This window comes from Strix aluco, chromosome 9 (assembly GCF_031877795.1).
Source record: "Strix aluco isolate bStrAlu1 chromosome 9, bStrAlu1.hap1, whole genome shotgun sequence".
Classification (NCBI taxonomy): domain Eukaryota; kingdom Metazoa; phylum Chordata; class Aves; order Strigiformes; family Strigidae; genus Strix; species Strix aluco.
The window spans coordinates 29230063-29244378 of NC_133939.1; the positions used below are offsets into that span (position 1 = coordinate 29230063).

General features: G+C 48.0%; 1 protein-coding gene across 4 annotated transcripts in view; it reads right to left on the minus strand.

Annotated features, from left to right (window-relative positions):
• Positions 1–5688: 5688 nt before the first annotated feature.
• SCHIP1 (schwannomin interacting protein 1) overlaps positions 5689–14316 on the minus strand; it is a 40196-nt gene continuing 31568 nt past the window's right edge. For all 4 annotated transcript variants that reach the window (XM_074834353.1, XM_074834355.1, XM_074834357.1 and 1 more), the window contains exons 2-7: positions 13677–13795; positions 10595–10712; positions 9756–9953; positions 9030–9153; positions 7725–7818; positions 5689–6320 (exon numbers count right to left, since the gene is read on the minus strand). In XM_074834353.1, coding sequence (XP_074690454.1) covers positions 6269–6320; positions 7725–7818; positions 9030–9153; positions 9756–9953; positions 10595–10712; positions 13677–13795 — 705 coding nt within the window. In that variant the 3' untranslated portion in view covers positions 5689–6268. The remainder of the gene's footprint in view (positions 6321–7724; positions 7819–9029; positions 9154–9755; positions 9954–10594; positions 10713–13676; positions 13796–14316) is intronic.

The window sequence follows — 14316 nt, forward strand, 5'->3', positions numbered from 1 at the left end:
CAACACAGGGGTCAGTCACCCAGATGCAGCCAGGCTCGCCGCTCGCTGCACGTCGGCTGATATCTGGGTCTTCCTCTGCTGGAAGAGGAAGCTGCTGCTCGTAAAGAAACTTGCTGAGCACGTAAGTGTGGGGGCAGCCCTGCGTCCCACGATGGGCTGGGCTGGGACGTCACCCTAAAGATGTGCTGCAGAGGGGAATTGGGTGTGCTGGGGACAGGGTCCCAGCTGGGGTATGAAGTAGAGCAGCTCCTGGGGAGAAAGAGGCTTGGATGGGGAGGAGTGGTGGTGACTGGGTGCTGCAAGGCTGGGCAAGGAGCAGCAGAAGAGCTGGTGCTTTCACATTGGATATTTTTCTCCCAGGACAAGGCAGCATCGACTGCTCCGCACGTCCCAGCACCAGTGCAGCCCGTGCTCGTCAATTAGCTGATAACCCCTAGCACAGAGGAGACATAGGATGGAGAGGAGAAAACATAAATGAGTCTTCAGCTGACCCCAAGTCTCTGCTCATGATTTTGATTAAGAAAAAAAATCGCAATATTGGATTTTCTACAGAGTACAGAAAATTAAATGGGGTCACTTGAAAGCACGTGCATTGGGCACTCTGACGAAGTCAGTCTTGTTTCCCCAAGCTGGAGCTGGGTGTTCACTACAGGAAGCAAATTCAAACCTGGGGAAGAAGAAACCCCGCGTTTGCCATGTGGATGGAGCCTGCAGCACTTTCAGGTGCTGTCCTTCCCTTGGCGAAGCCACCGAGAGCCCAGAGGCTTCATTTTGCTCATGGCTACATCCAGCTGCTGACCCTGCAAGGGCTTTGCAGGAGACCTGGACCATTTCCAAGTGGGCTGTGCTAAGCTCCAGGCTGCTGGCATGTTGTTGAACTCAAGGGCAGCCCAAATATGACCACACAACATCACGTCTTTGAACCCAAAACATCTGCTGCAGACTCTTGATCTGTGCGGGGACGTAGGGGCTGGTGTCCCTTTTCTCCCCAGACCTCATGTTCCAAGGCAGTGGGAGGGTGCAGGATGAGTGGGCAGACAGTGGATCCCTTCCCCACTCCCAAAAAACAGCTCTCTGGGTGATTTTGGAGCTGCAGAGATCTGCAGAGCTCCTTGACAGCTTTTATGCTTGCTTTAGAGGGTCAGTCCCCTGCAGCCATGGGTGCCTGTTGCTCTGGCAAAACTCCCTAAGCAAAGCATCGGATGGGAATGCTCCTAACTAACGCCTTCCCCGGGGGTGTCAGCCCTATCTCCAGGCTGCGCTGAGGCCAACAACACCTGCGAAAATTCCTCCTCCCCCAGCTCTGCTGGCAGTTTCAGTGACCGGCAGTGGAGGAGTGCTGAGTCAGCTGCCTGGAAACGGCCGCTGCCCGCAGGCTGTCAGCTCAGGAGATCCATGCAAAACCCCGCAATTCCCTTTTTTCATATTGCCGTTGCTATTTCACTTTTCTTTTGAAGGCATGTTTCTTCCCCAAACGTGCTGTCATTAGGAGGCCGAGTGGAGGTGGGTACGGTGGTGTCCGGGCTCTGCTGCCAGTCTTTCATGGCAATCGCTCCATCGGCAGTAGAACCACCATCCCAATTTGGCATCAAATACTTAAAGTCATGAACTAGAAGAGTCTGTGATGGGTCTGGAGCCTTTTACACCACGGAGAACTGGGATCATTTATTTCACATAGATCCTTTCTTCCTCCTGCAGTCAAGAGACTTGAAAAATTTTAAATAACATTTTACCACTAAGGAGGAGCTGATGGTTGATGTAAATGAAGAGGGAAGGTCTCATCCTACCGAGTGACCAAGAAAAGCTGCTTTAACATAAGACTTGGTACTTGTTGGCAAAGCACCAGTGGCTTTGCTGTTGGTGGCCCTGCCCGGTGTGCAGGATGTCCCCAGTCACCCCTGGGACAGCGGGCGGAGGGCGAAGGGTCCCACACACACAGGTTTCACTTTGTTTTACAATAAGAAGGAAGAGAAACTCCCCGGGAGTGGGCGTAGGCTTCTGCAGGGAAACGAGTGCGGACTGTAAGACCCCCCCACCTCCGATGGCTTTTCCTTGGGGATGCCCTCTGCAAAGCTGAGCCTCCCTTGGTGCTGTGCAAGGATGGATTTGCTTTAAAGAGGTAAAAACCAGCTCATTTGTGCTAATTGCCTTCCTCAGCAGCAGTGCAAAGCAACGGGGGAGCATCCTCGAGCAGGCTGGGAGGAGGGACCTTACAGGACTTTGCAGTCCCACCACTCCAATCCTTCTCCTCTGGGTCCACACATGACTTAATTCTCCTAAGTTCATCAGTGATTCTCCTTTGAAGGATGAAATAAGAAAAGTAAAAGGCCTTGTGTATGCTCCGCCGTGGTTTTGCATGCCCACAGTCCCCGTGTGCCCAGCGAGACGATGCGCAGCACGCCCCGTGCACGGTGAGCACTGCCCTTCCATGGAGTGGAGCTTCACAAAAAGAGGGAGAACAAAATAAAAAAGGAACCCAGGCTGCAAGGTTTGTTTGAGAGGAAGCATCTGGCTCATAAAGCACATCTCTGTTCCCAAGGGCTGCTTTAGCATCAGTGGGACATTATCTCAGATATCAGAATGACCTTTTTTTTTTTTTTTAAATGCAACTTTTCATGCTTTTCACACACAGGTGAGTTTAGGACCAAGAGACAGACTTAAAAAATGTTTTGTTGTGAGACCAGCTGAAGGCAGGCAAGGAAAAGCAAGAATAATTGTCCCTGGCTGGCTGAGGAAAGGGGTGTTGGAGGGAGCATGAAGGGGACAGGACATGGCATGCAGAGGAGCAGGTCCCTGCCCAGCTATTCAGGCAGCATGCAAAAAAAAAAAAAAAAAAAGTTGCAGCGGCTGAAAAATAAGGTCCAAAATTGTTTCCAAGCTGCCCAAAGCTTCATGCCTGGACCTTGTGCCAGAGGCTGGTAAGGCACAGCAGTGCCCAGTGCTCCATTGGGCAAGGACCTGCCGTGGGCAATGTGAAGCTGCTGTGCCCCGTGGTTTCGGCACCCCCAGGGAGGGAGAAGGGGGTCATAACAGCCTTCACGCACATCCCCTGCTCCCTTGGCCCCATCTGGCTATGCCAGACAGAGGAGACAAGACACATTTGCAGCCATTTATCACAGGTCTGCAGCCTTTATTTTTTTTCCCTTCATGCTATGAATTAGCTGGTGGACATTTGTGTGCCCCAGCCTGTCCAACATACCCCTACACTTTCCTTTGGCTTTTAAGTCATTTGAATGTTTTCTCCAAATAAACACTTCCACACCCCACCCCCCCCAACAGAATTGTGGGTGAGGGGCACAGGGCATGGGGACTGCTTCAGGCACCCAATGGTGGGATGTTAAATCCTGGTCCCCGTGGTGGAGCAGTGGCTGCTGTCATAACAGAAGCTGCTTTTTACTGTTCCCTGCTGAGCTCACCCCACAAAAGCAACCTTCTGACTGGGAGCCCTCTGAGGCTCCGGGGAATTTGGCTCTGGGGTTACAGTACTGAGACTGGGAGTCCCAAGTGGAACCGCGTAAATGCCCCATTCATGGAAGACAAAACATAAAAAAAAGAAAGAAAAAGCAAGGCAGAACAAAACCCCCAAATTCTCCCCAAGACAGCTGTCCCCCGTGGCTATACAGAATTAGCTGCAGCTGGCGCACGGAGGGCAGCAGGCTGGGCAATGCGGGGAGCTTGTGGGACCCCCAGCCCCATCGCCCCGAGCGTATGCAGGGTGGGTAGGTGTTTTTGCTGACTGCATCAGGTATTTTTGGTGACTTCTAGTCTCGGGAGGTACTTTTTTAGGAGAACACTGCAAAGTTTGGCACCCTGTGCGAGATGGGTTATGTTTGCTGGCGGGGACCAGGGGAGGAGGAACCAAAAACCCACCCAGGAGGATACAAGAGACTCAAAAAGTGGGACCGATACCCAGAAATAGGTGACAAAATACATAATTGTCCACGACAAGGCGGCAGCAGCAGCAGCTCAGAAACCACGCAACACTTTTCTCTTTTAAAAATGTGATTTAATCCATTAATTCCACAGCATTGCCATCGTACATACCAGCACGACACCTCGGTACACGGGACACAGAGCCAAGGAGATGCAGTTACCCAGAAACACGCTTTTTCTTTAAAAAAGCCAACTCCCCCAAGGATGTCAAGGGGAAAACCAGTGGTAGGTGACCGGAATAACTAGTTCTCTTCAGCAAGTTAAAGGCACTTAGCAAGGGAACGAAACTCCAGCCTGACCAGGCTGCTTCACCCCGATGCCCCACAAGCTGGACCCTGGCGGGGATGATGCCAGGGATGATGTGGAGGGTGCGGGGTTCCCCCAGAGCACCTGGGGGCTTTCTTGCTTTTTTCTTTTTTTGTTATGAAAGCTGAGAGAAAACTTTTTGTATTTGGGGCTTTTGCTGTTCATGCTTTAAATCCAGTGGCAAGCACCTCCTCACCGATACCTGAACAGCCGCTTCTGGTGGAGGCACCAACAAACACGGCCCTGTACAGAGCAGAAATATAAAACCCAGCAGGTCTCCCCACGTGCAGGCAACATCATCAAGCCAACCAAGAGCTACAGAGAAACTAACACCCCCAATATATTTTTCTGCATAGATTCAAAAAAAAGCAAAATAAGAGTTTACATCATCCCTGGTCTGCAGACAAAGGCTCTCCAGCCTAACCTGTCCCAGTACGTTTCTGCAAAAGCTGGGGGCAGGCACAGCACCCTGCCTGGGGACACTACTCGGCAGGAACATGGGACATGGCCCCCCCATGGGGGCTGTGGGACAGGGACTGTCCACTAGAAAGTCCCGGAGCATCTGGGAAAGGAAAAACAACCCTAATTTAAACCAACCCCACCCTGCCCAGCCCCACCAAACCCCACTGAGGGCTGGCGCTTCCATAGCCTGCACTTTCTGCAAAAAAAAGAGGGGGGAAAAAAGTCATTTTATAAAATACATTCTTGGCGGGGGATGAAATTTTAACACAGCTCACGCTTTTCTGAAAACACCCTGAATAAGTCATTAGCCAGACCTGTCGCTAAGATGAATTTGCCCCCAAGGACAAAAGAATTAAAATGTAAAAATCTGGTGCGTGCGACATGCGTGTCTGCTGCTGGCTACGGCCGGGCAGCCTTAGGAAGGGGATGGCTGAGCTGTTTCAGCATTAAATCAAATAAATGAGGGATGGAGACAGACCTATTAGTCTCCCAGTGTCCCTCCTCCGGTACGCACAGAGGAGACACGTCCAGCGCTCAGCCACTAACGGGGAGCCCAGCCCAAAGGCAGAGAGGTGCGTAATTACCATATATAATACATTTAATATGCTGCTTAGATTTTTAACATATATTTTTTTTTATTTCTGACATTGGTGAGTCATTTAAATATTTAGCCCAGACAATAAAATATAAAAAAACATCTACGGTATGTGCCTGCTGATTCTAACAATAGTCACAATATTAGGGCCCAGTGAATGTTATTATAGAAGAATCTCTTAAGTCCATGTCATACATACATTATGAACTTACAAATAAATAACTCTACAAAAATCCTGTCTTTTCTCTATAATAATTTCATGTGATCGGCAGAAAAAAAAAAAAAAGGCTCTTTCTGGTGATGACAAATTAGGAATTGCACATTTAGTTTGAGGAATACATTACTGGTGCATCACCAAAGTCAACCACTAGGCAACAAAAAGACGTATCATATGAAACAATTTTTTTAATTTTTATTTTACATATTTATACATAAAACTTTCAAGGTAACTCTCTGAATCCAACCGAATGTTAATAGCACATCTAAAAATGAATGTCAGGTAGTCAACATTCACAAAATGTTGAAAACTGATTAAAATATACATATTACTGAAAGCTACAACTTCACTACGAGGCAGGCATGTATTTTTTTGACTTGTATAGCACCGTCAAGTACAGTTTCTTTATTTTAAAACTACAGTGAAGAATAAAAAAGTAGTCAATGGTAAAATATCGTTCAACTCAAAATCTCTAAACAAACAAAAATAAAGTTAAACTACCCTCTCTTCTCACCCATGATTTATAATGTTATAAGTACTGTACATTTTTTGTAATAATATTATTAAAATGCCTGATATTTAGTGGCACGAGTAAAAAAATTAAAATAAATTAAGAAGCAGAGGCCAATCACCGGACATAAAGCTTCAGACATGGTCAATGACTAACACTGGTTTTCTTGTGCGCCACCGTGGACATCAGCGCTTGGACACACACAGAAGCAAAATGAAGTGTCGCTCGAGCTCTGCTCCTGGGTTCATTTTGCCGGCATCTTCTCTGCCATGTGCTTCTGCTGACTTTCGGCGTGTCTGGGGGGAGGAGAGAAGCTGCGTTATTCGCTCTGCTGAGGGGAGGTGGAAACCCAAACCACACGCAGGGCTGTGCTCCAAGCCAGCATCCGCGCCACTCTGGCAGCGAACCAAAAATAACAGTTTACCAGGAAAGAAAAAAAAAAATCAAAGCACCGGGTGAGGGATGTGTGGTCTCTGCCCGGGTTCCTTCCCGGAGGGAGGTGACCAGGAGATGGGCAAAGGGGAGAGGAAACCCTTCTCCGGAGAGGTTTTGGGTCAGCTGGGATCGTTTCCTCCCTTCCTGCAGGGGTGTTCAGCACGTTCATCCCCCAGCGCCGGGATGGAGAGAGCCAGTGCCCGCCCAGACCACGCTGACCAGCTTCCAAATAAATTTCATTTACTAAACTGCCATTAATTGCATTTAGAAAGCAAAGAGTTTCCTGAAGCACAGCAGCAGAAACAGATGCGAGGTGGTGCTGGCATTTGCCTACTGACCCAGCTCCCCCCCCCCCCAAATCCCTCTGCCTTTCACCACTTGCTCTTCATTAAGGGAAGTAGCGATGGTGTCCCACAAGACTCAGAAGTGACAACCCGCCTGCTTGTCCCTTGGGCCACTGTCCTCTGGGCAGCATGAGAATCGCTCCCCAAATCCCTCACGGCCACCCCAGCTGGCGGTAACTTCTTCCAGGCAGAGCACCGTCAATTCTCAACCAGCTGCTACGCAGCACCACAATGTTTTAAAATAGAAACAAATTTAGGCTGTGTTTTTTTGCAAGCTTAATGCTTCAGTTCTGAAGCATTCTGTGCTGGCAACAACCAGTATCATCTTTTTCAGCCTTTTTTCCACCAAAGTTTTCAATACTTCTTAGCGTTTCTGCAACGCATCGCTAGTTATCTCAAAGGAAAATGCCTCTTGCTGCCTGGGAGATGGAGTCCTGATGGAAATCTGCCTATATTCTGCAAGGCTTTCTGTTTAATCAGATATTGAACGTTAATATTTAAAAGACTCAGAAATTCTCCTTTGGTCATGTCCTCCTGACAGCGGAGGCCGATGGGCTGCAGCTCACCCCAGTCAGAGGGGTGGGGTGACATGGGGACACACTTGGATTTCCCTTGGGGTGCACTGAGGGTTTGCAGCATCACTCCTGCTCAGGATCTTTTCAGGCTTTGGAAAGGGAAACACTAATTCAAGAGCATGCACCAACACCTGCGTTTGGGGAGCTCTTGAAACCTGCTGATGAACTCCAGCACCCAAGTGCCTTGATTTCTTGTTATGAAGGAGAGAGCAGCGTCCTGCTCAGCCCTTACCTTTTTGGCAAAAGCTTTAGTACTGAAATTCTGCTAAAACAAAACCCCTACACGCTGTCAATGGCAAACTGGAAGCTGCGAGGAGAGATAAATACCCCAAGGAGCCTCCTTCACCTGGTCAGATCCTCGATGTCCACCAGCATGGCGTCCTGCTCTGTGTGCAGCTCGTCCCGAATGAGCAGCAGCTGCACCAGCTCCTCGTTCAAGCCTGGCACCGGGGAGAAAGGAGGTGAGTTTGTGATGTTCCCAGGAACCCCAGTTTAGGACCTGCTATGTCATCCTTCCCACCATGTTACACATAAGCTGGTGTGGAGAACCAGGAGGGACCTCCCCGGAGGATGCACACGATGTTGGGGAGAGGCACAGAGATTTTTGTGTTTTCTAGGATAAACCATAACCCCCTTGCCACTGCATGCAAACAGTTCCTCTCTTAAAATAGCTCAGTGTAGCAGCAAAAATAAAGATGAATTTCTCAGTGCTTGTTCATGACATTGGAATCTTGCTCAGGGTTGTGTCAAAAAGCGAGGAAGAAGAAAACGAAGAGGATCATGTGAAAAATTAACCTGCTGGCATGGGCTCCACTGAAGGCTGTACCTGCCCATCACTCACTGCCAGAGCTGGTCTTTAGGCTGCTTAATTACAGCTACATTGGTTTAACACCTCTTCAGTTTGGGCAGCAAGCTCGGTGTTAATGACATTAACACTCATGCGCCCATACTTGGGTGCTTTCTAAAGTGAGGCTAATTAATAAGCGAGTAGGGAAGGAGCAGCACAGCAGGCCCCAACCAACCTTTTTGTTGGTCCTACAGGCACCGGAGAAGTCTACCCCAAAATGGTTGATTAATTAATTAATTGGAAGATGGAGATCCTTTGGGGAGAAAAAAAACCCTGGCTCGTTTGGAGAGAGCAAAGAGAGATGAGGTGGTGGGGCGCTGTCCGTGCGGGCAAACACAAGGACCTGTGAGACATGCTGAAGCACGGCAAGGGTGGATTTACCCTGGGATGTTTGCTAAACTGGAGAGTTTCTCCACTTATGGATGGTTTTGATGATGGCGTAGTGTCACATGGAGACACAGCCATAAAGCCACAAATGGCAGGTGCTTCCAGGACAGGCAGAATTCCCAAAACTACTTTTACCCGACCAGGTTTTGAGTTACAAGTGGGGTGTTAGGTGCTGGCACAACGCTACAACCCTCCTCTCTTATGGAGCCAAGCAAGTGCTTTAGGAGAAACTGAAAAAAGGAAAGAAAAAAGCCAAAGGAGCCAAATCTGGAGAGAACTCCACCTCTAACTACTGTGGTGTGCCTCTTCCATCTACTCGTGTTATCATACATTTACCAACATTTCTATGTGTATCCTGGAGAACGGTTCTTAATTAAATGTGATGTACCAAAGAATAATTAAACAAGCATCACTTACTTTCTATCTGTGAGTGGAGATCATTGACTATCACTTGTAGCTGCCCGATAGTCATGTCTCTTAGATCAGTGGGTTTTAAACTTCTCTTCATCAGGCATTCACTTATATGAGGCATATGTGGCAGCTGAAAAGAAATTGTCAATTTTTTACTGTTTTCTTTAAACTATTTGTATTTCTGAATGGAGGCAGTTTACATTGCTTGCATCCCCCTCACACACATGCATCAATGGCTCCACTGGTACTACCAAATTGAGCTGAAACATCTACACAACATTTGACCCAAGTCTTCAAATTTACCAGCTGATGTAAAGGGAGGCAAGGGCTACAGCGGTGGGACTGCTCTGGGATGGGATGGGATGGGATGGGATGGGATGGGATGGCATGGCATGGCATGGCATGGCATGGCATGGCATGGCATGGCATGGCATGGCATGGCATGGCATGGCATGGCATGAGCCAGCTACAACTCAGAGGATGAGCAGCATCATGCCAGCCTCAATAACCTTCACACTTCATCATCTCATTCCCTGCATCCATCCCGCTCCCGTAATGGCTTGATAAGATGACACATGTTGACCCTTCAACTCTTGCCAGCCGGTTCCTATCTCCACTGCTCCTCTGTGTGTCTACAAGCACCGCTGGCCGGTGTGCATGTCTCAAGAAGCAAAAGCAAACAGCAAAAGGGCTGGTGTTACCCCCCCGGGACATCCCACGGCCCCCACTTACAAGATCCGCTACCGGCGATTTCTTCCTGTTCTGCTTTTCCACCTCGACCTGCATTTTGGCCATGGGCTTTGCCATAGCCAAGGCCATTTTGGCTTCAGCTTGGAGTTTCTTTTGCCTGGTGAGGAAATCCATGTCATCAAGGGACTCTGACTCTTCCTCCGTCGTGTCTCTGTCGGAGTAGGATGAACTCTGCTTGCTCTAGGGAAGCAGACACACAGCTGTTACAGCCCCATCCCCCCAACCGTGCCACAGCAAAGACGTTTGCTGTTGGCTTAACATATTTTTGCACACTTAACAAGTGGTATCATTTCCACAGAAACAGTGAAGAGCACAGAGTTTTTTTATTTTAACACACAAGATAATCTTTAAAAATCAGAGTAATTTCCAGACAGACGCCCCCAGAGCACTTCAAGTGGAAAGAGGAGCCAACCAGATCAATAGGTGTTGAAGGGACAGACTGGTTAAGCTGGAAGAAAACATCTGGGGCCGTGGTGTTATATTCACAAAGGAAAAGAGAGGAGAGGAAGGCTGCTGGGAGCTGATACCACTTTGTATCCATTACTACCCTGATACTTATCAGAGCTGAAAAGAAAGGGAGGAAGGAAGGAAGAAGGAACACCTTCCCATGCAGGCATCTGCTCTACAGCATCTCTGTGTGAGCCAGGAGCGATTTGCTGTCTGCCCCTCCACATCTCACATTTCTTTTATTGATGGCTGAAGATGCTGCTCTGGGGTTTAGCATTGCTATTTTATAAGGATCAGCTGTTTATCAGCTTCCCTTATGGATGCCCTATGATTTCCACACCCAGAGCCTCTGTGGGATGGGTTCCTGGACCTACCATGGGCGACAACGGTGTGTCCAGGCTGGTTTCTGTCTTGCTGTCGTCGGCATCGCTGTCCTTGTCGCTGCCGCTGTCGTTCACAAAGCAAATCTGCAGGTTCATCCCACTTTGTAATCTGTGGGGGCACAGGCAGAGGTGACGCCGCAGCCCCCTCGCACCGGCGCTGCCGCCGGCACCCCGCGGCTCTCCCCACCGCGCCGACGGGTTATGCGGGCGAGACACCGCAGCGCCGTCGGCAGCGAGTCGCTTGTGTTTTGAAAGGATGCTGTTGCCCTGATGCTGTAGTGGCCTCAGGAAAATATAACCATTCTCACTTTTTTTCCAAGATGGTCGTCCCCCACCCAAAAGCAGAGCCAGGACCACCAGCTCGCGGTGGCAGGGCATGGGCAAGCTCCTGCTGCCTTTTCTGAGCGACAGCTCAACGTGGGACTGGAAATGCAGCAGCACGGTGACGACAAAGCTTCTACCACCATCTATTGATGAACTTCAGAATTACCAAGTCGCTGCAGAGCTTTTGTCACCACGGGTGGCTATATTATTGTATTAAATAAAATGTTATATATAAAGTATATAGAAAATATAGTAAATATATTAATAGAAAAGTATTTTCTATATAAATAATAAAAAATATGATTATATTATATAAAATAATGTGTTAACAATTGAAACTATTTATTCAGAAGGGCAATAAGCCTGTCTGTGGCCAAGAGGCACTACTGCATGGCAAGAGATTATTACTGTGCTTTCTGGACCCCTGCACCATCGCCCAATTTGGATTAAGAACACATTTCACTGGTGTGGGCTGATGTCCCCAGAAGAGCGTGGCCCACCAATTTCCAGGTGGACCCCACGGCTCCCTCTGCACAGATCAGCCTCACCGAGCAAGCAAAGGAACAGATTGTTTGAACGAGAGGGTGTCTGTGGAAGCCCCCACTGATGCTCACACTGCGGACCAGCTCTGCAGTCATCAGCTGAGCTCATGCACCCTGGGCTCTCCAGGACAATTCACCCAACTGACACCAGGCTCAGGCCTGTTTGCCTCCTACAAAATCTGATCAGGCTTTGCACATCTTCCAAATTAATTAAAAAATAACCCTGCAAACTAGAGATTTCTGGGGTCAACTCCATCAGTCTTCTTGGTGCATCATATTCCATCACCACCTGCTGAAGATGGGGCAAACCCTCTGACATCTTCTGCTGCCTGTTATTGCTCATTCTCAATGGGGGGCCTTATATCAGTACTTACAGACCACAAACTCTTATTTTCCATTTATTTTAGTGGAATTTCTTAGTTGCTATTACCATAAAATAGATCAAATTAATAACTGAAATTATTTAAGATGAGGATGGTGAATCACTGGCACAGGTTGTCCAGAGAGGTAGTGGATGCCCCATCCCTGGAAACATTCAAGGTCAAGTTGGACGGGGCTCTGAGCAACCTGATCTAGTTGAAGATGTCCCTGCTCACTGCAGGAAGGTTGGACTAGATGCCCTTTAAAGGTCTCTTCCAACCCAAACCGCTCCATGATTCTATTCTATAATTCTGCACAAACTTTCAAGCCATGGTGGACAGACATGGGTACCCAGTGCATCCTCGGCTTACAATTGCATCATGCAGAAAGGGCAGAACAAGAGCAAAACATGGGTGCGTGACTCACGTCCCTTTCAACAGCACGATCCCAACGCCTGACACCCAGCAATTATCCTCTTTTCTTTCAAACACAAGCACGAGAGCAACGGTCCTGCAAAGGTTCCTGTAGGTCCTGTAACGGGCAGCGTGCAATACTACTGCTTTGCCTGGACTATAAATATTAACGAAACACCAAAGTGCTCAGGTACAGCTGGTAATTTCTCGTGGCACAGCTGCCAAACCCTGCCGCGCAGCGTTAATTAGACCCGTGCTGTAATTACAAGATAGCAGCTCCTGGTTTAGCTGTAACTACACAGAGCAAAACTGTTTTCCCTTTCAAATGACTCGCAGTTCAATTTAATTTCACAATTGTACCTCTCCGGTGTAATAACAGTATTCCTCCTGGCTTTACGTCTCTCTAGGACTTTTTTCTCTCCCACACCATGGCAACAGGTAGATCTTCACTCCCAATGTGGGAGGTGTTCAATGCTTCCCAAGTGCCATGGGTTACTCCCTGGCAGCTGAATATAAACAAGCCTTTCTGGAGTATATTTGATGTGGAAATGTTAAAAATCAGACAAGTGAGGTATCCATGCTACCCAATGTGCCAGTCCCAGGGATGGAGCCATGTCTAGCAAGCAGAGCCTGGATGGAGCATGTGGACGTGGTGGGGTAGACAGGGAGCCACGTTAAAGCTCATTTTTTCCATTCTCTGGTGCTTTCTGTGCGTGAGATTAATTGCTCTCCACTGCCCTGCTGTCACCAGGGCTAGCTATCAGCATCAGATCTGTTTCTAATGGGATGCCACCTCCCGAGCCACCAAAGGAAGATGTGCTTTCCCAAAGTCATGGTTTTTCACCAACCATTACCACGCTGCCTGACCCAGGACTGGTGGGACCATGGGACCATCCTTAAGCCCTGCCCTGCTTCGAACATGTATATCTGGCATTAAACCAGGTATTCAGACATTAAAATCCTTATTATTTTGCAACTCAACATAAAGAATTCCCTGGAAAAAAAAAAAACCCTAATCCACTGTTTTCCTGACAGTAACTCCAGTTGTGCATCCACGATACTTCTGCCACCGTTTTGATCTGCCCAAGTTCAAAGGCAATGCCCAGTTCAGGGCAGAGATCCTCAATTAAAACCTGATGGAAACCTAACTCAGGAAACTTCAGCTCATTTGCTTTATCCCCTGAGCATCCAAATATCTCTTCTACACAGTTTTAAACTAATATTTTAGCACATTATTTACAATTATTTACGTAATGTACAACTATTGCATTTGGAGCATAAGACATTGTTCTAAAACAAGGAAAATTCAACAATATGGTTGCAAGCAAAAACTGAGGGATCCTCCAAAGGGCAGGTCTCAGGATGTCCTGCTGGAAGCATCTCACGCTCTTCATTTTCCAAGGAGGTTTTGGGCTGCGAGGCCGGCTGGCTTACCGGGAGGAGAGGCTCGGCTTGCCGCTCTTGCTGCAGCTGGTGTAAAGTCCCGGGCCATCGTCGAAGAAACTGCCCAGAGCCAACTTCTGCCTGATGGACTCCCGCTCATTCTTCTGGGCCTGGAAGGGCGACAAGAAAGGATGAAGCTGCTGGTCACACCAGCGCGCAGGAAGGAGAGTTGTCCCACCAGCCCCACCACCACGCTCAAGATGCCCAGCAGCCCCCAAGTTTTTTCCCACGCTTGGGCGGACCACACAGCCCATCCCAACAGAGAAGCCCACCTGCACGTCTCTCTCCACATACTGATCAATATTTATCTGTATATCTCATATATACGTAACATATATACTGATATCTGTACCTATATCCATATACAGACACTGAGGCCATGCTTGCACCATTACCATCTTGCACTTCCCTAAGCAGCCTCCAAAACCACACAATCCTTCTTCTGCCAACATGCTTAGATTTATTTTTAACCATTGCCATCAAATTATCCAGTTTTAAAAACATATTTTTATATATATATTTTTTTTTGAGTAAGAGAAAACTACAAAGTGATTTGAAATTAATGATTATGGAGATCACTGTGTAATCAATGTGCAATAAATGAAAATCACAGATCTAGATTCAAAATTAG